General features: G+C 37.4%; 6 protein-coding genes across 13 annotated transcripts; 2 read left to right on the top strand and 4 right to left on the bottom strand.

The window, feature by feature from the left end:
- Nucleotides 1–11: 11 nt before the first annotated feature.
- On the bottom strand, nt 12–7,582 carry LOC109858491 (superoxide dismutase [Cu-Zn]-like). Of its 4 annotated transcripts, none has more exons than XM_020435807.1 (5): nt 7,242–7,582; nt 2,340–2,410; nt 2,011–2,226; nt 1,581–1,831; nt 12–187 (listed from the first exon to the last, which is right to left on the bottom strand). In XM_020435807.1, the coding sequence occupies exons 2-5, from the start codon at nt 2,394–2,396 to the stop codon at nt 85–87; spliced, it is 627 nt and encodes a 208-aa protein (XP_020291396.1). In that variant the 5' UTR covers nt 2,397–2,410; nt 7,242–7,582; the 3' UTR covers nt 12–84. The 4 variants fall into 4 exon arrangements, with proteins under 4 accessions (XP_020291396.1, XP_020291395.1, XP_020291394.1 ...); XM_020435806.1 differs by having other exon boundaries at nt 7,232–7,581; XM_020435805.1 differs by lacking the exon at nt 7,242–7,582 and adding an exon at nt 4,378–4,485.
- Nucleotides 7,583–9,931: 2,349 nt separating this feature from the next.
- LOC109858464 (superoxide dismutase [Cu-Zn]-like) lies at nt 9,932–13,549 on the top strand. The gene is made up of 3 exons (XM_020435737.1): nt 9,932–10,873; nt 12,837–13,061; nt 13,213–13,549. Exons 1-3 carry the CDS (start codon nt 10,703–10,705, stop codon nt 13,465–13,467), a joined length of 651 nt encoding a protein of 216 aa, XP_020291326.1. The 5' UTR covers nt 9,932–10,702; the 3' UTR covers nt 13,468–13,549.
- Nucleotides 13,550–13,686: 137 nt separating this feature from the next.
- Nucleotides 13,687–14,878, bottom strand: LOC109858470. 2 transcript variants are annotated; one of them, XM_020435747.1, is made up of 2 exons: nt 14,733–14,878; nt 13,687–14,423 (listed from the first exon to the last, which is right to left on the bottom strand). In XM_020435747.1, exons 1-2 carry the CDS (start codon nt 14,854–14,856, stop codon nt 14,161–14,163), a joined length of 387 nt encoding a protein of 128 aa, XP_020291336.1. In that variant the 5' UTR covers nt 14,857–14,878; the 3' UTR covers nt 13,687–14,160. The 2 variants fall into 2 exon arrangements, with proteins under 2 accessions (XP_020291336.1, XP_020291337.1); XM_020435748.1 differs by having other exon boundaries at nt 13,687–14,402.
- LOC109858471 (probable small nuclear ribonucleoprotein Sm D1) lies at nt 14,570–16,750 on the bottom strand. The gene is made up of 4 exons (XM_020435749.1): nt 16,654–16,750; nt 16,316–16,392; nt 15,965–16,162; nt 14,570–15,872 (listed from the first exon to the last, which is right to left on the bottom strand). The coding sequence occupies exons 1-4, from the start codon at nt 16,665–16,667 to the stop codon at nt 15,790–15,792; spliced, it is 372 nt and encodes a 123-aa protein (XP_020291338.1). The 5' UTR covers nt 16,668–16,750; the 3' UTR covers nt 14,570–15,789.
- Nucleotides 16,751–17,260: 510 nt separating this feature from the next.
- On the top strand, nt 17,261–20,851 carry LOC109858478. 4 transcript variants are annotated; one of them, XM_020435773.1, is made up of 6 exons: nt 17,261–17,300; nt 17,428–17,516; nt 17,637–17,976; nt 18,115–18,879; nt 18,990–20,056; nt 20,158–20,851. In XM_020435773.1, exons 2-6 carry the CDS (start codon nt 17,476–17,478, stop codon nt 20,303–20,305), a joined length of 2,361 nt encoding a protein of 786 aa, XP_020291362.1. In that variant the 5' UTR covers nt 17,261–17,300; nt 17,428–17,475; the 3' UTR covers nt 20,306–20,851. The 4 variants fall into 4 exon arrangements, with proteins under 4 accessions (XP_020291362.1, XP_020291363.1, XP_020291364.1 ...); XM_020435774.1 differs by having other exon boundaries at nt 17,270–17,296; XM_020435775.1 differs by lacking the exon at nt 17,261–17,300 and having other exon boundaries at nt 17,329–17,516; nt 18,115–18,577; nt 18,707–18,879.
- A 332-nt stretch (nt 20,852–21,183) lies between these two features.
- Nucleotides 21,184–25,998, bottom strand: LOC109858476 (sialin). Its single transcript, XM_020435769.1, has 7 exons — nt 25,581–25,998; nt 24,666–24,889; nt 24,236–24,472; nt 23,908–23,995; nt 23,620–23,840; nt 22,742–23,272; nt 21,184–22,658 (listed from the first exon to the last, which is right to left on the bottom strand). The coding sequence occupies exons 1-7, from the start codon at nt 25,648–25,650 to the stop codon at nt 22,536–22,538; spliced, it is 1,494 nt and encodes a 497-aa protein (XP_020291358.1). The 5' UTR covers nt 25,651–25,998; the 3' UTR covers nt 21,184–22,535.
- Between the last annotated feature and the right edge of the window lie 395 nt (nt 25,999–26,393).

The following is a 26,393-nucleotide window of genomic DNA, read 5'->3' as shown; positions in this document are numbered from 1 at the left end:
TTGTTTGTTTGTTTTTTTTTTTTCGATGCGATTTGTTTCTCTTTGGATACGATGCGTGTAATTTCGAGTTCTCGCAAACTCGAATTAGAATTTAATTTGGTGATAAGCAACGGCAAGGAGGAATATTACGATGGTCAACACATTCGGAGTGACAAGCATTCCGGAATTCCAGCTCTCTGTCGGCGACCTGAAAACAACATTAAAGATATATCGATAAGATACGTCCTCTTTAAACTACGCGTAATTACACACAACGCCGAGAGATACGTTGTAATTTTTCCGAAATCACTGAAGATTTTTCGTGTCATAAGAATCTGATTTTATTATTTATTTTGTTTTTATGTGTAAAAAATAATTCAACGCGTCACGCGCGTTTCGAAGAATTATTAAAATTAACATTACGTACTTCACTGAATTGTTTATTTCAGCATGAAAATACAATTCGAGGAAAAAGTTTAGTTTACTTTTTTTTCCAAGTTGCAAATATCATGAACGTGTCGTTTGTATTTCCACGCGCGTTGTGTGCATATTGTAACATTAATAAACATAAGCATTTTATTTTATTATTTTAATGTACAATATATTTTTTATAGTGCTGCGTGTATATATAATTTATATATACTTTTCTGTACACCAGATCTTTTCACAGAAATGCAATCAGATAAATGCACGGCAAACGCAAGAAAAGATACATTGCGGAAAAAGCACAAAGAAACAAACCAACACGTGTACTTGCGTTATCAAATACAATCAAGGTTACAGGTATGAAAAATATAGACACGCTGGGAAAAACAGTCAGAAGGAAAATTACATTGGGATTCATATGTGTGTGTGTGTGTGTGTGTATGTGTGTGGACATTTTTTACTACTTCTACTGTCCGCAGCTGTTTATTACAAACAACACAAATCCATCTTACAAATCACATCAGACACGTACATAATTACTATATATAATAATAATAATAATAATAATAATGTCTTATGAAAACATACAATAGATATTTGATGGAAGAGGAGATTTTTTTTTATAGAGAGAGCACACAACATTATTAACAATATCGAAGAGGTGTATTTCTAATCAGATCTACAAAGTGTGGTGTGAGTATATCCTTTTTTTTTCTCTCACTGACATGGTCTCGCTGACATTTCTCTTCCCTTCGAAGTACCTCATCAGATTTTCCTGTAAAATGTGCAAAACAAAGCGTGGCTATCCAAGTTTTCGTTCTCAATCTTAACTTTCTCGTACAAAGACGCGTGCAAGAAGAAACTTCGGCAAATTATTTCGGACGTATACAACGTACATTTACACAACAATATATTTAACGTACGGATTGCAAACAGATATTTGACAGAGACAGCAAGCACATTGAAACACACGAAGTCAATCTTGCGATTGCATTTTGAAATATTAATTGTTGCGTTGACAAACATTTTGCGACACAAAAAATGTTACATCCTACTGTCACTCAATGAATGTGAGGAATTTTACAACAGAATTTTTTTTTTTTTTTGGTGTATGTAAACATAAGACAGACAAAAACAGAGTAAAACACTCGCAGAAACAAAAAAGAAGAACCTACTGGATGCCAACAACACCGCAGGCCAAACGATCCCCAGCATTTCCGGTTGTCGATGAGAGAGTGTGGTTGCCTTTGCCAAGATCATCCTCGTTAGAATGAACAACGAACGATCGTCCTAGAATATTGTTCTTTCCGCTCAGCGAAATAATTTTGTCGGTTATGTTTATTGTCGCTTCTCCGTTGGAATTGGCCTGAATATTTCCCAAGTCGCCGACGTGTCTGACAGTGTCTTCCGGTGCGCCGTGCGTGACCTGATCGATATCACAAAGTGCGTGCAAATCTTATTAACTCCAATCGATGTAACGAAGTTGTGAAGATACTCAATTTGTACTTTCAATTTGTAATTAAAAAAAAAAGTTGTTACGTCACGAAGAAAAAATTATATCGAAACTGAGATCTCAATTTGTTACTACGCAGTGAGGATGCTCACGTTTTCAGGATTGAAATGCGCCCCCGCTGACGTACAACCTTCGCTCAAATCTCCCTTTTCGTGCACGTGAAAGCCGTGAGGTCCTTCCGGGAGTCCGTGAATCGTGCCGGTGATGCTGACGGGTCCGTCAGCGACGGATTGGACGATCTTCAAGGTACCCGTGACGTTCTTTACGTGAACATTGTGCGGCGTCAGACGAACAACCGCTATCAACTCCTGCATCGAGTTGATTCGACAAATCAGTAACGCTTTCACGTTTTGTTTTCAAAAGATATTTTAATTGACACGCGTCTTGAAGCGAAAGCTTGGCAAAATCATAGTTCACGTACCTCGGCTGTAACCGCAGACACAGCTGCTACCAGCAGTAATGCAACCACTCGACTCATCGTGCGTACGTAGGCTGCAAACAACAATGAAAACTTACAATCAAGTACAAAAGTTTAGTCCATGATTTCATGTCTCGTGCGTGCCGTTGCGTGACTTTTCTGTCATTTCGATTTTTTTTTTCGAAAAAAGAATCTCAGATTGACAAGAAAATGTTAGAAACGATGATATTACAACTTTTTTTGCGATATAACTAAACAGCTCTAAACAAAAGTGTGATTGAAGTTGTAGGTTTCTCGAGGTAATATCGCCTTTATTCGTTATATAAAATCGGTAACGTCTGATCGCGAATTCAGACTCATTCTTTTAGGCAAAATCATCGGTGTCCAAACTAGCGGCCAAGTTCTGTTAATATTCACGACTTTTTGTTAACGTCAACTACAACAAACTTCGGCGTAAGGCACCGATCGACACGCTTTTCGAGGCGCGCGACTGTCAAATGCAAGCGAACTAGTCGCTTATATAATTCGCCTGAAAGACAAACTGAGGTCGACGAAAAAACAGAGTTCGATGACCAAGTGAAGGTGAAGTTAATGCCACTTTGCATGATTGATATGTTGTATTGTGAGATCGATCAGTGATGGGAACATCGCGTTATATCTATCGTCCTACATTACTTACATATGTGCGATATAAATGTACACGTGTACATAATTTATTTCAGCTGAGTTGTTAGAAAGAGAAAGAGTCATGTAAAATTCATAAAATGCCGTAATTATTATCGTATTTTAAAATAATTTTTTTATACCTATGCGTACTATTTTTTTATAGTATCTATACGTCACACATGGAAAAAAGTTTTGCTATTGTATGACCGAGAAAAAATTGTTGAATTTTCTTCCGAAGTTTTTGTTTAATCAACAAAACGTTTTGTTGGCGAAACAAAAAATTCATTAGCTGATCTTCTCGTTATTCTAGCAAATCTTTTTCCCGTGTACAAATAATATAAACTTATACATAATTAATAGACTATATATCAGTTTATACACATATATGTTTAAAAATATTGTTGTGTGTCAAAATATTGTTACATAAATCCTGACATTTGCAAATATTGATTTCGAGGTAGAACATAAAGGAAAGATGAAACACCGCGAGCTTGACGAATATGTGTACAAGAGTTTTTCCGGGAAATATCGATCCACAACGAGAGGTGTTCATCCACAACACCTGCGCAGGTTCATCGATCAGAGTTATATTCCGTATTCGTGCGATTTAGCGTATAAGCAAACGGATGACGCGACCACGATACACGCGTGATATTTCCATTTTTATTCGCGGCAAAAGACGGCATCACGTCACGTACATATATACGTTCGATATTTAATTTATTGTCGGCAGAGACGTGGAAGAACGTTAGAGATTAATCAGAGCGCGCGGGAATACGTCGTTCAATAAGCCGCGCAATCTCGAATCGATCGTTATTATTTTGATCGTCAAAGCTCCAAATAAAACGCGAACAATTGACCACACGTATAATTATTGAATGCACAATAAAGCGCATCTACATCGCGTGCACGAATATATCGACGTTACGGATTAATACGCCGCGTTGAATTGTTTCTCCGACATATTGCGTTTATCGATTAAAACTTTTGAGTTTTGCATTTCCAACGCGCTACTATTTTTAATTAAAAAATTGATTTCGTAGCTTTCAAACAAATACAAATCGAGCTTTTTTGGTAACCAATTGTTTTATTTGACTGCGAAATATAAAAACGTCGCGAATATTTTGTTATACCGAAGATAAAAACGAAAGAAGTAATACTACGTCGAAAAACAAAAGATAAAACTTCGACTTGAATAAAAATTCTTACGTGGCGATACGATTAGTTCGCGTGATAAATTCGAGTTGCGCAATCGATTTTCCGTCACAGATCTATGTGGCGCGATAAAACGCAATCGGCGCAACTGATCGATGAGGGAAAAGCGCGCGTGTACGTGTGTGTGTGTGTGCATGCGCGAAAAGTGAAAGGAACCTACCGGTTCAGACGGACACAATGTTATTCGGGCACTGTGTGAATGACTGAATGACTGACTGACTGACTGCGGATGCTGGGCCCATGTTCTGCTTATATCAGTACGGTACCCTCGTGCGCACCTCCTACCCGCGACGCGCGAGCAAATCAACCACGAACAAGTATCTCGTAAACGACCGGCACCGGTGACCGGATGATTGTCCAAGATGATTGTCGGAAGATTCTAGGGCCTCTGTCGGGTTCCGCGTTGTCTGTCTCTTCGTAGGATTTTATATACACAAATGCGACTTAATAATTTATAAAACGTACATTACTCGATGTAGTTTAGAAAACTGCGTAACGATGTGCGTGTTATATCTTGAAAAATATTTAACAAACATTTTTGTTTGAGCGTGTATCTTAACATTGTCAAAGTAGATAGGTAATACATTGATTTCAATTTCACTACGTACAAGTGATTGAAATGTGTGACAGCAATATTTCTCATATTTTTTGTTGTAAAATTTTGTTGCAATAATGTAACATAAAGAAGAAACAAAGTTTTATTCAAATACGTTTTTTTAACTAGATCGCGCAAATTTCCGCCGAACATTGTCGGGCTTAACTAATAATCGTAAAACGCACGCGCGCGCGCACACACATTTACACACTCACCTGCTTTGATCGCGCGATTTCGCTACGTAGATTTGAATGTGTTTATTGATCTGAGCGGCTCACTTCTAATTGGAGCTAACTGTTACAAGGAAGCCAACAAACGCGCTACACACCGTGCAACATACGTGCCAGTTAGATTAATAGGATAATATACCGAAGGATGTTAGATATTCACCAACGGTGCTTTCCGTTCCGTTCAAGTAATCACTTGCAGTAAGTATGTCACTGACGAACATACACGTGAATTTGTTGCTGTTTCTAAACGAGAAATTTTTGTTGTTGCAGCGCCATCGAGTTTTGTTTCCCCGAGCTTTGAATCTTGCGCGAGCTAAAAAAAAAAACGCAAGGAGAAAAATGTTTTACGCGGAGTGCGCGAATGTTTAGCGATCGCAAGCGGCAATTTCGAAGAACGCGAAGTTCTGGCGCTTTTTCTGCGTTCTTTTGCAAAGAATTTCATTGCTTTGCTTATCGCGCCGCGTGACAACGATATGAGTAACACGATGTATAATTCACATGTGTACACAATACATACATAAATATCGGTATCGATCAACACTCAACTTGGTAGGTTTGCTCCGCGAGACAAAGAAACTAAAAAAAAAAAAACAACTGCCTACGTGTTTCCTCGATCGGAGCTACGTTATCACACACGTGAGATGAGGCGAATTCATAACACACATGTGTGCTGATAGTACGAACTAATGTTTGTTATCGCGTAATTATTGCGCGTTGTGAAATGGAATTACATACACGATTCGCAAACGTTTTATCGGAGAAGTCACCTTCGACCTTCTATATTTTTTGTTTAGACGAAAGTGTTGTTACAATCGAGACGCGCAACTCCGCGATCTTTTCGCAACATCGCGATTAATTACATAAATATAAATTATAGAAGACCTAAAAAAAAAACAACTAAATTCTCTATCTGATCTATTTTTTTTTTTTTTTTTTGAAATTTTATTTTACTTAAAATTATATATACACGCGTACAATCGCAGTCAATTTTAAATTTAACTTAATTTTAAAAAAGAGTAAAAGTTTTGACAGTAACGTGTCGATAAACAACAAAAAATTTCGAGCAATTGAGATACATTTCGAATTTAAATCGAATGAGATTTATGGACGTTTATGCACATCCCGGGCAAGGTGGGGATAATTATGCTTCGGATTGATGTCTCCTTTGTGTGCCTGGATCCTCTTTATAAAGAAAACCGGATATTGCATTTGTGAAGTTCTGATTGGCAGTCCAGCTACGCAGTAACGTTTCGCACAATCGAGACTGTGTAATTGTTGTTTCCGATTACGTCGTAAAAACAAAATTAAAAAGATACGCAACTTGTACAACAACCGACAACGTCGAACGGTTAATGCAGAGCCGTTGCTCACGACGCGTGTTACATAGACGGGTTCGCGAATAGAATTTAATTTATTAAGAAACGGAAAGTTTTTTCAAGCTCGCGGAAAGATCATCGTAGATGTCTCGATTTTTTCGAAAAAAGTAACAAGTTTTATATCGCAGATTGTAAAATCGTGAACGCATTCTTTTATCATTCAAACAAAAAAACAAAATTTTACTTTATGTAATGGATAAAGTTTAATTAGTTTTTTTCTTATCATCAGAATAATCTTATGTAGCTGCGATGTGACTCATCGTTTTCTTAACAATAAGCGTTTTTCACCTACTAAATAAGTCGTCCAGATAATCGTCGCGCGTTTGCGCATGCGCTTGACACTCGGACGTGCGCGACTTATTCTCGTAAATCAAATATTCATAACAAACATGGATATAATTGAATCACGTTTTCTAAGAAATGAATATCATAAAGTTATTCTTTTCCTGACTTGTATGTGTTTAGATCACAAATAATTTCCGACAACTACAATTTATCTTTTTTTTTTGAAGATAATTAGAAGTTACTGCAGTTCCATTTAAGATAAATGTAAAAATCATTAGATGGGATCGCAGTGACTTTGAATTATCTTAAAAAGATAAATTGCTGTTGCTTAATTAATAGAAATATTTTTAAACATAATTAATTATTCTGTTTTTTTTATTCCGTCCGTAATTTGCGGTATATCTGCACGTATGTACCTTTTTTTCGACGAACATACTCATTTAACGTAACGTTGAAATAAGTACTTATAAGGTAAGTACGTATATATGGCGCACTTACAATTAGAGGAAATATAATGGTTATACGTACTGATTGCTACCTTTTTACCGATGATTCCTTACTGAAGGTTTAGCTTCAGACGATCGTCCACCGTAGACAACTGCAAGTGCGACACTGGTTTCTTTTTTTATTTTTTCCCTCTCTGATATTACTGCCTTCGCTTCGTGTGTGACGCACACTATCGACGCACACTCACGTGGATCGCGCGATTCAAAGAAGTCAAATCTCGACTGCGACTCTCTTGTAACAAGGAAATTCTGACGGAATTGGTCCCGCGCGCAAAGAAACACGCGAGAGAAAAAAATAAACGATACGCCGAAAGATCGTGGCGCTCTTTTTCCCCGTTTGTCGCCGCGATTGCGTAACTTTGAGTCGCCTTTTTTTTTTTTTTTTTTTTTTTTTAAAGATACACGTTGTTGCGTCACGAGTTCGACCGGTTGTGACCTCCGGGGGAAAATTTCTCTCTTCTCTCGAGATTTCTAGATGGAGAAGGAGAAAGAACCGTTGAGGCGTCTTTTTGCGAACAACACGTCAACGATGGGAGGCCGGTTGGAGAAAACTGAAACTCCGTGGAAAGCAGAGCTTATAACATTCGCCTTCCTTGGACGATCAGGCGGACCGCTTATGCATATCTACGTGTTACACACCTTGTGTCTTATCTCCCCTCTCCTAAACCATCGACGTCGGTGTTGTGTGTTGTTATAGCATCAAGGTTCTACAGGCCTTGTGCATCGGTTTATAGTCATGGCATGATGTTCGATCGAATCTCTACGCGGTACATAACACTTCGCTCAGATTATTTCATTTCCCAGCAGCTCTGCTGCGCGAACATCACAAATACAATATTGTTGGTATTTTTTGCACGATATAAAATTATGTAATAAAAAAAACAAATACATAGAATATATAGAAAATAAAATCAGATTGACGGCTCGATTGTTAAAGAATAAATTAAATGTAATTATTGACGAATATACGATGATTGACAAGGTCCTCTTGCGCAAGAACACCCCGCGGAGCGTATGAAGCGCTTTTATGCCGCGACTCCTTTCATTAACGCACTCTTGTGCGCTTAGTAAGAACGCAATGGCGTAGAGACCCGACTACAGGTGTAGCGAAAAAAGAAAAAAGAAACAACCAAGTTGGAATACACGCGCCTCTGCGGGGTTCGCCGCCTTGATCCTGTATTAATTATTTCCTTACTGTAACGCAAGGATTTTACCTTGGACGTTTTTTTTTTTTTTTTTATTTCTCTAAGTGCGAGATAATTTCTACGTGTCAGCTGTGGAAGCAAACGCGTGTCGAATTGTCGAAGGTAAACTTCGATTGTGTCAACGACTACGTGTTGCGCCGAGAGAGAGAGAGAGAGAGAGAGAGAGAGAGAGAGAGACTAATGTTACCTCATTGCGGAGAGAGTTTGTATCATCGCACGGATACGGAATTTACTTATCTCTCTCAGAATTAATTTATCAAAATCTACCTATCAGAACCTACTTATCAGAATTTACTTATCGATAGATTTGATGAGACTCCATACGTTAGATAATTTCTGAAAAGCAGAGACGCAATCGATTTTCAAGCGAGTTCGTGAGATTATATTCCAAATAATATTATATAAATTTTACTTTTTTTTTACTCAATTGACTTTGACTCGTCAACTCAATTCGCGCTTCGCGTCTAATCTTGACAAAGGACATGATTCCGCGCGTCATTTCTTCAAAAAAGAAATGTCGCTACGCCATTCTGTTTTATTACAAATTTTACGACATTTCTCAGAGACGTCGTGTTTTCTTCTTCTCAGCGGAATTTCAGCTTGGAATTGAAATTCCATTGACATTACGCGCTCACTGTAGCTTCAGCGCGTCGTCATCTTCCGAATTAATAGCGTTTTTTTTTTTTAATACTCAGCGCCGTATTTCAACGACAATTGCCAAGATCGTTCGTCAAATCGTCTTGTCGACACTCGCTCGCCAGACGTGTTCGAAACCGAAATGTTCTCGAGTTTTGTACTTTCGCGAGTAGCGCGGGCAAATATACGCGACCACCTTGAAGTGGTCAGCCACTTCCCTTCGGCCGTGCTTGACCCACAACTCGTAGATGCACCTCTCGCGAGAAGTGCGTATGTGCACAGTTTCTGTCTCATATTCTTCTCTCTCACTCTGTCTTATTTACTCGTCATTGTCGTTGTTTTCCACAGACGAGGAAATTTTTATCGGAACGCATGTAATCGCGTTTTACTACGGTTCTGCGTGGTTGCGTTTAATTTCCCATCGGACTTGTATATGCAAATACGCGCGGACGATTGTGCTTGTACGCGGAAAAAAAAACCTCGCGCATACCGCATAAAATTATTAAAAATATTCATAAGCGCTCAACTACGCTCGCGGCCAATTACATGCAAACCGGCAAAATTTAATAAAAGCCGTTGCCCCGATATTACAAGCAACAATTATCATAAATTGCTATTCGTAAAAAAAATCGTTCTTGTCGTTTGAATCAATTTGCACAAACGAAGTCGCGCAACAACCACGCAGCGTCGCGTCGCGTCGCGTTCCGGTTGAAGAATCGCGAAAATTGCGCGCGCCCTGATTTCGCGGCTTTTCAAGCCAAGTGACGGGTCAGATTAGCCCGCGGTATCAATGCGGTATCTGTGCGTGATCCGTCCATCCAACTGGCAAACAACGTGAGCGCGACCGCGCCACACATCACACTTTCACTCGGCTTGTACCTCGCGGCGCAGGCCACGTGCATAAACGCGAGGTGCACACACGTCGCATCGATGTGTATCGAGCGCGCGACGTCTCAGGAAAAGGGAAACGAACCGGGCAACGCAACGCGCAAGTTGTTGCGATCAAGATTGGACGCAGCGGTGGTAGCCGCGTGGTCAGTCACGATCGCATCGTTAAATCGGTATCGTTCGTTCGCGAACGAGAAGGAGAGAGCGAGAGAGAAAGAGGGAGAGACCCCCTGGTGTCCCGACGGCTCCCGTAGAGGCGCCTGGTATCGAAGAACCAACCTGCCTCTCGTCGCGATTCGTTTGATGACGTAACGCATAAGTACACGCCACACACGGGGGAAATCAAAAGCACGGTTGTTTCTTTTTCTTCGTCGTCATCTTCTTCTTCGCGGAGAAAGAGAGAGCAGTCGGTCTCCGAAGTCTCCCCGCGAGAAGATCATCGGTACGACGCAAGATCGTTATCGCGAGAAGTGGATGAATCTCGGACTGTCAGGTATCGTTGCGATCGAGTTGAGAAGAAATAGATAGTACAAGCGCAGGGGAGAAGGAGGATACGAAGAAGAAGAAGAAGAAGAAGAAGAAGAAGGAAGAGAAAACAGGGAGAAGAGAGGAGGAAGAGCCAAGCTGTTCGAAGACGCCGTCAGGCTCTACCGACAGACTCGCTGTGTCCTCTGATCGACTTAGAGGACGGCGCACCTGAGCGAGAGAACCAAATCCATCGCTCCTGTTTCTTCAGCGCACACGAGCTCTCTCGCACTTGCAAGATGTGGCGGCGGTTGTCGATAGTGATCGGTATGATCGCGGCTGCGTCCGCCGGGCCCTACGACAGAATGGCAGTTTCAATGAACGATAGGACGCTGTTCATCAGAAGCCTGCCGGGTCTACCTGGAGCGAGAAGCGATCTCTACGAGATCTACATGGAGCCGTACTATTTCGTATGTATGATTTTTCACGAAATAATCCCGTAAAAATTTTGTCCGGTTGCAATTGTTGAAATTTACAAATTTTGTTTTATTTATTATTACATGACGCATATTGTTTTCATTCTCGCAGAACATAGAGAATTGAATTTTAATATGACCGTGGAGTTTTCGCAATAATTTTTCAAGAAAGTAGCGGGGTTTTTACTGGCCGCTACCGCTCGCCAACTTTTCTGGGAAAAAAGCGTCGAGCGACCGAGTGTCAACATTAATTAATTAAAATGAGAATTTTGATCGATATTTGTCGGCTAAATTCTTTTTTCTTTGCGTTACGTCAAAAATCACACGCGAAAAAACATTACGTGATTTATGAATTTTCGTAAAACGTTCGATTTTGACATTCTTGCTCCTTACACTACCGCTTCTTCTGAAACGCGAAGAAGACGATGACAACTTGACAGCGTTTTTGTCTTAGTTACACATCCGCGCTGTGTAACTGTAAAAAATAACGAACGTGTCGCTCACATTTCTTTTACAAACACGAATTTATAATATCTCACATTTCCTTCAACGATAACAAAACCACGTCTATGGATTATTTTCATACAAAAGCAATCAAATTTTTCTCTTACTTTGCACTTGTGTTCATTGTTCACAATTTTGTTACAAATGACAAAATCTCGCCCGAAAGTCTCATCTCTGTTCTCACTTTTTCCCATGTAACCCGGCGCGAGCAATTACATTCGCGACTTCTTCTTGTTCTCCAAACAAGAGAGAAGGAGAGAAAGGAAACGAACGATACGCTTCAACATCGATGATTTTTTTCGTCTCGCGCGGTTCCATTATCAGAGTCATTAATCAATCGAGTGAATAGTCCTCAATGCACAAGAATTTGCATAACGAGCTATTAAGTTATTCAAACATTGCGAAGGATACCGAGATGAGGTAGGATCGTTACTCGTCGGAAGAAGAAGGACCTGCTTTCACTCGAATAGTCGCAATCGCGAGTAATCGCGTTGGTACACGAGAATAAAGTATGCCTGCGCAATTCCACCGAAGCGATCTCCTTCGATTGACCTTGCGCGTGGTTTCTAGACGCTTCGTCGTCGTCGTCGTCGTTGCCGCGCGTACATACATACATACGTACGTACGTTACATTGTACCCCGTAATTGCGGATTGATTTTGCCCGTGTAAAACCGCGCGACCTCCCGCTCGCTCGGGAAAAACGGCGGTTACGCTCGCGCGTAAAAACCGCCGAGAAGTACATATAAATCATAGCGCGACTAATGCGAGCAGATTAAATTAGATAGGAAGTGCCGCCGCTCGCGCGCGCAGCCACGACAGACACAGAGTGGTTACTTTACTTTTGTAGTGGTATCACTCGATACGCTCTGGACGCGCGAATCATTATCAATTTCCGGTTCTTCCTCGGTCGTGGTTCCCGCGGGTATCTCTCTTCGCTCGCGCGCACGGCTGCATTTATGGATTAATCGCGCAAGCTGTAACAAATTGCTTCCGTAGATATCCCCTCGATTGCGTGCATTTTTCGTTCTACTCAGGTGAATTCGCGCGTTGAACGCGCGTAATCGCAGGGAATCAATGGGATGAACGATCGGATTCTCAATTCGGGAAATTTTCTCGATGAATTACGCGCGATTGTGCGCGTACACGTATATAATATCACCCAAATATAAGCCTGTTTAATTTTAAATAATCCAGTTTTACGTTATTTTTATATAAACATATTGCACTGATAAAATAAATTTGTATTTTTATCACTCGCAAATTTTATTTTATTAATTTTTTATATAGTTTTTTTATTATATTACTTTTATATAAGTTTTATATAATATTTTTTTGTAGCTTGTTATACCCCTTACTTTTCTCATCTTTGTATATTATCAGTCGATACAAATCATACGACGCCCCTCTTGAAATTCACCGCGATGTGATTTCGCAATGTTATGTGTATTGCAGGAGATCGGTCTGAAAGCGGTGGTGGAGCTGAAAGCTCTCGACGAGAACGGCTTGCCAATAGACGGACCCCGAGGAACGTTAACGCTGGAACAGCATCCCGAGGGGGTTAAGGTCACGGGCACTGTCACGGGGTTGAATCCGGGCTTGCACGGATTCCACGTGCACGAGAAGGGAGATTTGAGAAAGGGTTGCAATTCGGCCGGCCCGCATTTCAATCCGTACATGGTACGAACGACATTGACGATTTTCAAATTATTGCGCAATATAAAAAAACGCTTATTAACATCAAATAAAGTATTTAAGTTTGCGCACTTCTCGAGTTAACAAAAAAAATCATATAAGTCGCGACAAAAAACGAAAAGCGATCACGTTTCAGGTGAATCACGGGGCACCGAGCGATCCGTTACGTCACGTCGGCGATCTCGGCAATATCGAAGTAACGCAAGACGGAGTGGCGCATATCGAGGGCTGGGATCACTACTTGAGTTTGGTGGGCGTTCGCGGGGCAATCGGCAGAACTCTGGTGATCCACGAAAAACCCGACGATCTCGGTCGCGGAGGTACTGAGGAGAGCCTGAAGACGGGGTCGTCGGGCGCACGCGTTGCCTGCGGTGTTATCGGGTTCTTGTAGAGAGATTTTTTACCAAGTTTGGTTGTATCGCATCAAAACAATCGTATTTCGACGAAGGTGTTTCGGTTCTTATATGCGAATCACATCGAGATTTGCAATAAATAAAATTTTTATAAAAGTATTGGCACGATTTCTCTTTAACCCTGTATTTTAGAAAAGTTCACTATAGCGTCTCATGAACCTAAATGTTAGAATACAAACATCAAAAGTTGAACGTGATTGTCGCAACGTGATTTTATTACAATGATGTTTATCGTGTGTTAAAATATTTTCGATGAAATTTAATATTTTTGCACGCGCACACACACACACGCACACACACGCACACACAACGTATACAGTTACGATATACAGTCACGATTCTACAATATACGATTCTATGATAAAAGTTATAATCAATATACATGTTTGTTTTTCAATAATATTGATAAAACTCTCTAGATTGTGAAAATCTGCAAACAATTAAAACATTGTACACGTCGGTTTATTTTTATACGCACACACGATCATATTACACAAGCCTTGAACAAAACTGGCAATTAAAAAATGTAAGGAAAATTGGACCAAACGATAACGTAATAGTTTACACGTACTCAGAGCTCATACTCCATCCGTCTTATCTTTCCTAAATGTACAAAATGTAAGATTTTAAGAGATCCACCGAAGTCCTCGAGACACTCTGAAGAGACACTTTTAACTCGTTCTCGGCTGTGTCTCCGCACGTAACAGCTGCTCCAGTGGCTCGGACGTATCTTCGCGCGTCTTGTCGACCGCAGACGGTTCCACGGACTCGCCCATCTCCTCGAGAGCCCGCAACATCTTGGTCACCACTTCCGGCGGCGAGATCCTCCTCACGCCCGGCGCGTCCGGTCGATGCTGCACGTCATCCTGCCGCGGTTGCCACGGCACTCCGAATGTCTGCGGCTGGAAATGCACTGCGGGAGACGTTAAAACGCCTACGATTTTTTTTTTACATCTCATTGTGAAGCTGTACTCTCTACACGTGGTTTGCGATAATAAATTCCGCCCCGTGGTTTGCGCCGAAATTTAATATGTTTCAAGCATCTTCAAGCGCACGGACAAATTTATTTACGGAAAAACGTTTTTTTTTTTTTTTTTTTTCTTTCATTAAACAATTCACTTTACAATATTTCTCACTATCTCTGTACAAAGTGATACATTATACTCTTTTTTGTCGGATACATTAAAGTGCGTTCGAACGATCTCTCGCGAACGTAACACGGGGCGGATCAACGTTACTTTACTAGGAACATCCTGGACGTCGTAGTCCGATATGTCATCCAAATCGTCCGTGTCCAGGTTAATGCGACCGCATCTGATCACGTAATGTAGACAACTAATAATCAGCCTCTTCGATGATCTCCACATAATCACGCGCGAACATTTTGAGACGAATCGTCGTTAATCGAGTTGTCACGTGCGAGTTACATGTTGTCACGTGTCGTGGTTTTGCGCATCAATGGCCACGTTCGAGCAGAAACCGTTTTCTTTGCCGAACAGTATGCATCAAACGCTTCGTTCTCATTGGTGGAAGATTTCAACAGTTGACAAACATCACAACATCGCAACGCGTGTTGTGCGTTTTGGAGTTAGAAAATTGCGATCAGATGCGTTAGGACAGAACTGATTAAACACACGGCGATTAACAAAAGGTCGAACTTAAGATATTGTACAATCGCACTTAAATATTGTATAATAATAATAATAATAATTGACACAGAACGTTTATCACCTCTCACGAGTGTTTATTTTCATCCGAAAATTGTCAAACGACATTTTAAATTATAAACGACTTGTATCTATCTGAGTTTCAATCGAATGATTCTTTCAATGACGATGTGTCAAAAATAGTGTAATTTTTATACTAAGTTGATGTGTTTGATCATAACTGCATTCCGACATGGTGCTTGTAATACTTTTCTCAAAACATCAGAATAACGTGCTGTTTCTTTTTTGTAACAGCAAATTACTGACAATTTATTGAATATAAAACCGCACTTTTCGCAAGAGTTTTATCTCCATCTCTTTCTCTCTCCTTTTCTCTAAGCGAAAATGAGACGAAATAAATAATACAAGATTAAATATATCGGAATGCTTGCTTAAAAATTTATATCATATTTTCTAAGTGTGAATAAAGATCGTCAAAATTTTCATTTTGAAATTTAACAGGAAATTATAATATAATGGAATTCTTATATAAAATGAGTGACCTCATTTCTGCATAAAGAAAAAATTGTGAACTTATATAAACTGTGACTTATATAAATGTCAGGTTCAAGATTCGTACGCGTAACATGTTTACTATCGTCTGCTTCTTCCTCTGCCTCGTCCACCTCTTCCACCTCTACCACCTCTAGCGCCACGTCCTCTACCGCGTGCGGCACCTGCAAACAATATACAATAGATAATCGTCTCAAAAACCATTACCTTAATATTTCATGTTACTTTAATATATATTGAAGTGAAAGAATCAAACCTCTCGCAGCTTCCTTCTTCTTAGCCTTAGCCTTTGGTGTGTCGTCTATCAATAACGTTTCTAAAGCAAGAGAATCAGGTAGAATGTAGTATCTGATGTTGTTTCCGCGAAGGCTCAGAGTTTCCAACATCACAGGGTCTCGATTTTTTATAGTCATTTTAACTGTTTTGAGGTGTGTATTCATCGCTACATCCACACCTGTGTAACATAGCGCAAAAAAAATGAAAAATCCGGGACATGAAAAAACTCCTTATAAAATTTTAAGAGTTAATATATAAGTAACGTGTGTCTTTCATACAAATTTCAACTTAACCTAACATTACATTTTTATATAATAAATTTTGTTAGTACCTGTAATTGTACCGGTGACTTGAGTGCCATTTTTCAACTCTATCGTTACAGTCTCATGACTGAGTTTCATCAAAAATCTGCAAAAACAAAACAAAACATCAATTATTAATATAATTAATATTCAAGAACTATTTATATACAACATTTCTTTTATAGAATATTTAACGTCACTTTGAAGGACGTTTCGAGTACACGTTTATATACAAAGCGGCGTAGAGGTTAGATCGCGTGAAAAAAGCAGTTCTACTTTTCACAGACAAAACATTACGTGCATGAACATTTGCGGTAACATTAATACACGTTATTTAGTTAAAAACTTTTCGATATAATTTACATACCTTACTAGCTTCATAATTCCAGCTAGATTCAGATGTTTGAGACGCTTGCAGCATGTAACAGCAAGTGGAGGTGATGCTCATACAGGCGAATACTCGTGTATGTGTGCGCTCGGCCATAGAGTTTATACTCATGGAGAGGCCATGGGAGCGCAAGGATCGACAAAGAGAGATATATTTTTCTGTTTCAATTGTGGGCACTTCTTATAGAAGAGAATGGGTGCGTTCAGACAACTCGACTGTTGAGAGATCATCACTTATGATAGGACTATTTTTCAAAATCTGCTGCGGTTCAAAAGTATGATCCAATCAGAAGTGATTATCTCTCAACCGTTGCGCAACTGTTGAGTTGTCTGAACGCACCCAATAACAGAAAACACGGAGTGAGGGAGCCACATTTGAGACAAAATATATCTATCTCTCTGTTGCTCCTCGCGTGTCCCTCTCTATGGTTAGCATATAGGCATGACCTCTCCATTAGTTATAAGCTCTATGGCTTCGGCCAACTTCGAGCAGTAGAAAGAGACGAACATATATAACCGCTCTCTTTCTTTTGCCATAGCTATAGCTATAGCTACCACTGCCAGCCGCGAGAAGCGTACTACTCTTATGGCCGTGGCCGCTCTCATTCTTCTCTCTGGTTATAGTTAGTAAGCGTTAGTTGGCGCTACTGGCGTCTAGATAGAAAGCCATGCTCTTTATCCCCTTTACCCTCGGCTCGGCCATTCGCGCCTAATTCCTCTTGCCCAGGATTACACCTTTTCACATCTGTTTCAGGCTTATTCACGAAAATTATAAAAAAGCCAGACCTGATATACCGTTGTCATGGAAGAAATATGTGAAAAATTACCTTGCAACGTGCTAACGTAAGTTTTGTCCCGCTTGTTTAATGTGCTGGTAATTCGTACGAAGATTGCTTAATTATTGTAATCAAAATGTATCTTTTACATATGTAATTAACTTTGATGCTCTTTATATATAAATAGGGCAGAAGCATTATTTGAAAACAAAGGTATCACATGTTGCATCGTGGAAAATGTAAAAAGATCATTGAGTATATTACCAAAAAATGAAATGAAGCATTACGAACCCAATAATTCTTGGCTTCAAAATGTTCAGATAGAAAAGGGACTTTTAAATCGAAGAGACTTATTAAGTATTGAAAGAGTTGAACGTGCTTCAGAATTAGCTATTGCTGAATGGATAGCAGCTGAAAAAAAAGCTTTTGTTACTAAAAGATCTGGATTGGACTGGAGCAGTTTTGGTGTGGAAAAAAATGGTGTTTTATATTTATTACCAGAAGAAGCATTATTTTTACTAGAAACAGTATGTATTTTTTAAGATTACTATGGTTTTACATATATTTTACATATATGTGTTTTAAAAGCTTAGTAAAGCTAAAATGTCAATATAATTTTATATTTTATTTAATATAACTTTAATTTATATATACACACATTATAGAATTGCCTTGAACTTCTGTGGAATAAATTTCCATGCTCAATTCAACAAGCTTATGCAATTCTTATTGATGACTCAGTATGTACATTGGAAGAATACAGAGTATATAGTCAATTATCACGTTATGGCTATCATATTAAGCGTTATCTCTATGAAGAATTAGAAAAATACAAGCTAGATGAACCTGTTTCCAAACGAAAAATGATTGTTAATCCTGAAAATGGACTTAGAATATGCGATAATCAATCGCAGATTAAACAAACTACAGAAAAATCGAAGGAAACGCCAAAGAATATAATAGATACACATGTTGTTAGTCCTTGTACAAAAAATCAGCAAAATGTTGCAGTAGAAGAGCCTGTTGAACAAATAGTACATGATGTAATGAATAATCTTTTAGATAGTGTAGAAGATAAAAAAACTAACTTTGATATTTCTAAGAAACTAGGAAACAATACACCACAAGGTAGCGTAAATAAGGTGGAAAAGATTCGTAATTCGAAACCTGAAATTATTTCCGATGAGACTTTGCTAGATGATATTAAAATTTTGAAAACTAAAACATGTAATTCAAGTGTAACACCTCCTCAAACAGTGAAATGGCCTGGTGTACGGATCCAGCGCAATGTTAAACAATTACCAAAAAGAACTGACAAAGTATCATCTCCTGAAATTTCTATAATCAATTTCGACGAAAATCGCAAATACGGAGAGAAACGAAAATCATTGATACAAATAAGCGAATCATCAAAGAAATTGAAACATGAAGTAAGGATCTAAATAAATTATATATCTACAAATTCTGTAAACATTGCGCACATAAATTACAATTTGTGTTAAATTCACGAATTATATATAATTTTTGTTTTTTTATTCAGGTAATTGATCTTTCTGATGATGAGATTCAGGAATTGCCACGTTCTATGACAAGAATGGAAATGTTAAATTTGCTACCAAATATCGCTTTTAAATCTGATATTACGGGGAAAATTTTGAAACGATATATACCACATAATATAAAGCCTCAAAAGACTATTTATCACTACAGTAGAACAAAAATAAAACACATGCAAGAAGTCGATCAACAAGTTCGACGGAATTGCAAAAATATTAGAAACAATGCGAGACAAAATGTATCTCAATATAGAAATCCTATTAATAACAGAAGCGATCCTTTCCCAAATCAACAGTTATCCTTATATAATCCATCCCGGCAGCTTTTTCCTGTCAATCAAGTCCAAAGCACAAGCTTCGACTTGCCTTACTTGTACAGATTCCCTTTCAATTATGGCACAAATATCTGTGTGCAAGACAATATATTCATTGCCTTTGGAAATCAGGTGAATGCTCTTCAGCAAAGTAGAAGACTTACTATACAAATGAATAACTTCACGACACCGATTATGGAGAGATTTCCTTCTCGAATGAGACATTTCTTCGCGGAGAATCAATTCCGACACATTTTTTATCAGAATTTTTTGTGGCAGCAGAGATTCTTTCAGCGAAGAATGATGGAAAACATACCAGGCAATACGCATCTTCTTCCGAGAGGACAATGGACCAACTTTAATAGAAATAGTCAAGCCAGTCAAGAGATCGTTAATCGACCTTCTTTTATTACTTGTCCAGGAACTAATTCATGGACTGAGTTGAAGAAAAGATGGTCTGAAGAGAAAACTATTACTATTGACGATGAAGATCATACAATTGGAAATGAAGAGTGCAATGAAGTGCAAATTGTGAAACGTAGCGATCCGTTGGTCAGTTCAAGAAGTGCCTCTTCACTAACTGAGATTTTCAATAAACTTGCTATAATCAAATCAGCACCTGAGAGAACAGTGAGAAGAAAAAAGAACAAATATAAAATATCGTACAATGTGTACTCTTGTGCTCATTATAAAAAATCCAATCCTGGTCAACCATTGTACAGTCTGGTAATAATAAGGTACTTTTTTTTTTTTTTTTATTTCAAAGTATACTTCTCTCTTTTTAGTACGTATGTCGATGTCATATTAACATTTCAGTAATTTTTAACTAAATTTTTAGAAAAGACGACTCTCCAACATTTCTTCAACCCGTGGAATTAAATCGTTTGCAACAGGATGCAAAAGGATCTCAGATAATAATAGTATATGTGTCAATGTCAATCTTATACATTCAACCAGGTATTATAACGATGCCAAACATAACTTAATCTTTTTAGAAAAAGTTTGGTTATATTTAATTTACTCATTAATATAATTTTTTACACATATGAAAGTCTTCACACACAAATTGCCGTGGCCGTAACACAAGACCGTAAGAATTAGCCAATTTTATTAAGCCCTTTGCACAATGCGAAGGAATACCGATAGGGCGATAGAAATTACATTAGGTTTTAAAGGGTTTATATTTATAAAAAACGGTAGAAACAGCGGAATCTAACATTTGGAAACACACATGTATCAATGCCAATCAAAAAACGGAATGAGCAATAAAATTTCCGACGAGTTGGAATCCTGTGTCTGATGTCTATCGCCATCGCTATTTTTTCTCATTGTGCAAGGAGCTTTAAGAATTTTCGAATAATAAGGCTGCTATTTTTGAATGGAGACGATCGTAATTGATCAATTCTTACCGTATATATTTACGTTACAATGCGGCAATTTGTATGCGATGGCCTTAGAAAACAAAAATCTCTTTTGTAAATTTTTATGAAAAAACGTAAAAAAACTAGTCACAATAAACATTTAACATTAGATTTGGAATGTTTTATTTAAATTCTTTTTTATTGCTTGTTTACAAAACAGAGTTTCTTATTCTTCATTAAGGAAAATAAAAACTTTTATTTAAACATACCTTTATATATCAGAGACGTTTCTCGAGTTTTTCATAAATATTAGATATAAAAATTAAAATCTTTTTTAATATGATTTTTACCAAAATTAACTATAAAGATTGGCATATAAAATATGTTTCAACATCAAAATTTATTTATCATTACATGTAATTAAAATAAACAAAAAGTAATTTTTACATAATTTATTTACATATACTCGCGTACGCGTGTATATATATTTGTGTATGACAAACATTTATTGTAAATTACTAAAAAGTAACAATATTTTGCATATATATATATTGTTACATAAATTTTTGTAATACTATTAACATTTAGATTAGATGTATATGATAAACGCAATATTCCACATTTTTGTTGTAATATATATAAATTACGATATTAATCATTTCTATTTGCTTACTTGTGTTTCGATAAAGTTCGACTTAAATTTGAATTGTATGAATATCTCTTATTTTTATCTACAAAATTTGTTCTATGATTTTGTTGTTTTTAAGATTTGTTCCAATGTATATTACTTTACGTAATTAACTATCAGGATTTGTATGTATATGCATGTGTGTGTGTGAGTGAACATTCTATACGATGTAACTAAAAGTTTTAGTTACATCATATAGAATCTAAACAAATTGTTTCTCAACAAATATTTATTTATTACAGAGCTATCCAATTTGTTTCGGCATTATATATATAAATTGTTTTTTTTTTTAACAATAAATTAATGTTAAAATATTTAGAAATAACAACATATCTTTCTAAACTAATACAAATAAAAAATTTATAATTGTTTTTTTGTAATAACATTTACATCTTGTATGTACTAATCATTATATTTCCAAATACTTGTTTTTCTCTATTACAATCATTTATATAATTTTACATATAAAATAAAATAAAATTAGCAACTTTTAAATAAGAGATACATTAAATATTACAATTGTGGTCTGCTGTTTGTATTAGTATGTGTGTTCAAATGTTCGCAATAAATAGAACATTTTATATAAATGTATATACAAAAGTAAATGCAATTTTACATCAGATGTGTTCCATAATTAGTAATATTTTATATGTATATATTTTAGTTTTATATTCTTTTATCTTTTGATGTTATATGGAACACTCTGCTGTTTATCAATATCTAAATTTGTCTCGGATTGCAAATTGGTTTTCACACATCACAGATGTAGTGTGTAGCTGGATCGTTGAAATTTTGTAAGATAAAACGAAAATAAAACAGTGTATATTAATCAATTCCAATCGTCCAAAACAGAACCCATACAGCACCGCTTATGTATCGCGCTTTTATGTATCACGTATCACAAATTGATAATACCAGATCCATTTGTCTTTACATTTAATTCATTTGTCATTGTACGGAAAAAATGAAAAATAATTAGACTAGATAAATAATTTAGAAAAAAAAAGTGTTTTCGGAATATTTGAATTATCTTAGAAACGATTAGCACTATGTCTGTTGTTTACCAAAATATAAAGTTCAACTGAATTAAAACGTACTGTGTGCAACACGGTTAAAGAATATATTATTTTCCACGTTTAATATCACACCTCTAATGTGACATTGTCATCAACTGCTACCTTTGCTCCATGGTTGCTCAGTAGCTGATGCAAACATCAGGTAAAAGCAATTGGTAGCTATGTTTATTCCCGCTGCCATCCAGAAAACTGTGTGCCAACGTGCCAAAGTTTCCTACAACCCAAGGAGAAACCCATTCATTTTATATTTCTAAAGCTTTAAAAAAAATTAACAAAATGCAACAATTATATACTAACGTGTCCTTGTACTATTCTGCCAATAACGAATGGTGCCAAGAAACCGCACGCATTCGACGCGGCATTCGTCAATCCGTACAAAGTACCCGCAAATCGTGGCGCCAGCGCAATATGATTCATCTGATTCCCGGCATATACCGCACCCTGAAGAGAGCCTAGTCCAGCAAGCATCAACATCACGGTCATGCGATCGCATTCCGCCCAGATAGCGCCGAGGAAACTAAGACTGGGCCCCAATGAAGCTACTGTGTTCCAAAGTTTGAAGGAGGCTAAGGGTGAAATAAGACGACGAGCGAGAAGCGCGTCCGCGAAGCTCGAGATACAAAGCCCCACTAACCAGGCGCTCAGATAAGGCAACGCCGAGAGAAATGCATTCTGTTGTACGTTCAGATGTAATATTTTGTCCATGTACGTTGGCAGTTCAGTCAGAAGAGTATAGAAGGCCCAGGATTGTCCGCATTGTGTAATAGTGATTGCCCATATGGGTAGAGATGTGAAGACGGACAGCCAAGGTACATCCGGATCATCATTCTACCGTCAGAATGATTTGCTTATCATTGAGCCAAACCACATCTTTGCACAAATGTTTACATTGCGTTCTATAATAAATTCAATATTTTATTCGATATCAATAATAAAAGCGCTTTCTGATTTCGAACAGCAAACATAGGATTTTTATTTTTTTTTATTAGAATATTTAAACAAATATTCATATTTCGTTTTATATAATATCCGAGTTGCTAAAATAAAATAAAATGTTACGTTCCAAATATGGAATTATACATGTATATATATCTGTGTGAGTGTGTAAAACAGTTTACACACGCACACATATATATAAAGAAATATTAAATCACGTTAATACATTTAATACTGACCTCGTCTTTTTTCTCAACACTAGCTTCGATATACGCTTTTTCAGAAGGATCGATTCTTGCATGTTTTGCAGGAGTATCGTATATAAATATCAACCAGAATGCATACCATACAATACCAAGACTTCCGAACAAATAAAATGCAAGCGGCCAACCACCCCATAACTCCAAAGAACATAGCCAACCGCTAACCGGTAGTGAGATGACAGTCCCGAAATTAGAACCTTAGAAAAGTATACGAAGTATTTTCAAGTGTTTGCTTTGTCTTCTATCGGAAAATAGAGAAATTACCTGCGTATACTAGAGCAGCAAATTTACTTCTCTCTAAGGGAGGTACCCAATGCGCTAACATACTATGCATCGCAGGAAAAGTTACTCCCTATATAAGATCCAAAATCTGTTACTCATATATATGTATATATATACACGCATTTTTATATGTACACATATAAAAGTTATTTTGTTCTAGACAAAATCTTCCCACAAATATTTTCTCTACAATCTTTTACAGATATTTTAATTAAATTTAAAATTATTTTATTTTAATAAATTAATTTTAGAGAGAGAAACACACACACACACACACACAATTATATAATTCTTTAAAGGACATATTTACCTCGGTAAATCCCTCTGCAACTCGTACAACTAGGAATGGTATCAAGCCCCAATAAGCAGCAAAAGGACTTATCACCGTCAGAACTGCAGTCAGAAACACTCCCAGACCATAAATTAATTTTCCACCCATTTTTTCAGCCATTCTACCACCAGGGACATTTGTGGTTACATAGCCAAGAAAAAAAGCACCTAATATAATACCCTGAGTCTTCTCATCCCAAACAAATTCTCCCGCACTCTGAAATAAATATCAAAGTCAATCTATCAAAGATATAAATAATATTTATTTCGAATTGATAAAAAAAAACCCATAATATAATCAAAAAGTCATAATTTTATTTATAAATTATTCAAATAAAAAATATTGTGTATATAAAAGTAAGATAATACATAAAGCGCTAAATATTTGAGAAAGAAACAAACACACAAACCGGTATAAAAGTTCCATTTACGGGCGTAGTTTTAGGACAAACATCACTAGTATCATTGTCTTCAGTATGTGGTATTGCTGTTTGATTAACCATGGAGACAATAGCAACTGATAAATTGACTCTCATAGCGTACACAAGAGCAAAGCCAAGAAAACCGAGAAAACCCAATGTATAACGTGCTTTTACGCATGATCTTGTATCCACTGGAGTCTGGGATGTATTAACTAAAAGAACACAAAATATCATACTGTGAGCATTTTTTACAGCCAAAAAAAATTAATACCAAGACTCCAAACAATATTTTGTGCAGATTATTCTAAAGGAAATTTATGAGAAATTTAAAAGAAATATATTTTATCTGTAAAAAAATTTATATCGATGAAAAATGTACGTTTCAAAAGCTTCTTTATCATTGCGTACGTGTGACATAAGAGATAGCATATTGTCTGGATGATAATTTATTTCCTTCAAAAAGTGTTTACTGATCTGACATAATATTTCAATATTTTTTATAATATTATTAAATAGAAAAAAAGTCTTTTCTTTCTAAACTGTTTTAATTTGTTTTTCTTAACTGTATTTTAGTCTCGTACAAGATTATCTTTAATTCTCACTATCAATTTAAAAAATTATTAATTACGTATTTGATTTGTTAGACTATTGAATATTAACATTGCAATATTGAATATTGCAATGTTATACACATATATTGATGCGCCATAGCAATATTGAACTATTCTAACTTCTGTAACTTCTACTAATATGTTTCCTTTTAATCCTTTGTTTCCAGCGTAATACGTCACGCTTTAACAAAACAGACGTTGTTATTTCCAGGAAAACAATTACATGTATAATTACGCGAGAAATAAGTATACAGGAATACAAATGTTTGCTTTGGAAATCAGATGGACAAACCTCGTTCCAAGGAATCGTTGATACAGAGAGGTTGATCATCTCTGGAGACACTTGGATCTAGTATTTCCATGATGCCTATCGTAGTCGCCGTTGTTCTCGCGAAGCGTGTTCCCTGCTCTGTGATATCTCACACTTCCACGCGATGACTCACTACCGTTCTGGACATTAAAACTGCGTGTTTCTTCCACTCTCTCCAATACATCCGTAACACCACACAACAATGCCGACCTAGATGAGAGTTGAACTTGTCGTATTCACTGACAGCTGCTGACAGCGAGTCAGTAAGTCATCTGTTGCAGAATGCGTTCGCTTTGGAACGCTTATGCGCTTTAAAGCGTCAATCCGTCTTCGCCGCTCTTTAAATGTGGAACAAAGGTAAACTGACGCTCAAAGCGAATGCATCTATGTATATAGTATCGTAAACGTATATATATATACGTACACACGATACGCTGTAATTGTGTAATTTCTTTAACCAGAAAGAAGCCTGAGAGCGGTCAGGCTCATAAGATAATGTGTAATCACTTTTCCGTCTGGTAAACTAGCGCATGTCCACGGGTGGTGCATATTGGAACTACGCAGCCATGTCCACGAGCATGTCGGTGCGCTATGTCCACAGCGTGCGGTTCTATTCTGTGCTATGTGCTCGTAGTTCCAATATGCACCATTCGTGGACATGCGCTAGTTTACCAGGCGGTAAAAGTGATTACACATTATCTTTTGAGGCCCGAATTCACATAGTCGCTTCTCAAATCTTAGATCTCGTTTCCAATCTCAAATTTCAGCTCTCAGGTCTCGAATCTCCAACCTCAA

Source organism: Pseudomyrmex gracilis, unplaced genomic scaffold (genome assembly GCF_002006095.1).
Source record: "Pseudomyrmex gracilis isolate BER0280 unplaced genomic scaffold, ASM200609v1 scaffold_206, whole genome shotgun sequence".
NCBI classification, from domain to species: Eukaryota; Metazoa; Arthropoda; class Insecta; order Hymenoptera; family Formicidae; genus Pseudomyrmex; species Pseudomyrmex gracilis.
The sequence above is the reverse complement of the archived record's forward strand: the minus strand, read 5'-3'. Positions and strand labels throughout refer to the sequence as shown.

Coding starts and splice junctions, on each gene's coding strand:
- LOC109858491 (XM_020435807.1), bottom strand. CDS start 2,396: ATGAGTCGAGTGGTTGCATTACTGCTGGTAGCAGCTGTGTCTGCGGTT. Junction 1,832..2,010: donor CGCATTTCAATCCTGAAAAC/GTGAGCATCCTC, acceptor GATATCGATCAG/GTCACGCACGGCGCACCGGA. Junction 188..1,580: donor TGCGGTGTTGTTGGCATCCA/GTAGGTTCTTCT, acceptor TGTTGTTTTCAG/GTCGCCGACAGAGAGCTGGA.
- LOC109858464 (XM_020435737.1), top strand. CDS start 10,703: ATGTGGCGGCGGTTGTCGATAGTGATCGGTATGATCGCGGCTGCGTCC. Junction 10,874..12,836: donor ACATGGAGCCGTACTATTTC/GTATGTATGATT, acceptor TGTGTATTGCAG/GAGATCGGTCTGAAAGCGGT. Junction 13,062..13,212: donor CGCATTTCAATCCGTACATG/GTACGAACGACA, acceptor ATCACGTTTCAG/GTGAATCACGGGGCACCGAG.
- LOC109858470 (XM_020435747.1), bottom strand. CDS start 14,856: ATGTGGAGATCATCGAAGAGGCTGATTATTAGTTGTCTACATTACGTG. Junction 14,424..14,732: donor CGACGTCCAGGATGTTCCTA/GTAAAGTAACGT, acceptor AAAAAATCGTAG/GCGTTTTAACGTCTCCCGCA.
- LOC109858471 (XM_020435749.1), bottom strand. Junction 16,163..16,315: donor AGTCACCGGTACAATTACAG/GTACTAACAAAA, acceptor TATGTTACACAG/GTGTGGATGTAGCGATGAAT. Junction 15,873..15,964: donor GAAGAAGGAAGCTGCGAGAG/GTTTGATTCTTT, acceptor TATTGTTTGCAG/GTGCCGCACGCGGTAGAGGA.
- LOC109858478 (XM_020435773.1), top strand. CDS start 17,476: ATGGAAGAAATATGTGAAAAATTACCTTGCAACGTGCTAAC. Junction 17,517..17,636: donor TTACCTTGCAACGTGCTAAC/GTAAGTTTTGTC, acceptor ATATATAAATAG/GGCAGAAGCATTATTTGAAA. Junction 20,057..20,157: donor TACAGTCTGGTAATAATAAG/GTACTTTTTTTT, acceptor CTAAATTTTTAG/AAAAGACGACTCTCCAACAT.
- LOC109858476 (XM_020435769.1), bottom strand. CDS start 25,650: ATGGAAATACTAGATCCAAGTGTCTCCAGAGATGATCAACCTCTCTGT. Junction 24,473..24,665: donor TAAATGGAACTTTTATACCG/GTTTGTGTGTTT, acceptor TATTTATTTCAG/AGTGCGGGAGAATTTGTTTG. Junction 23,273..23,619: donor GTGTTGAGAAAAAAGACGAG/GTCAGTATTAAA, acceptor TTCTGACGGTAG/AATGATGATCCGGATGTACC.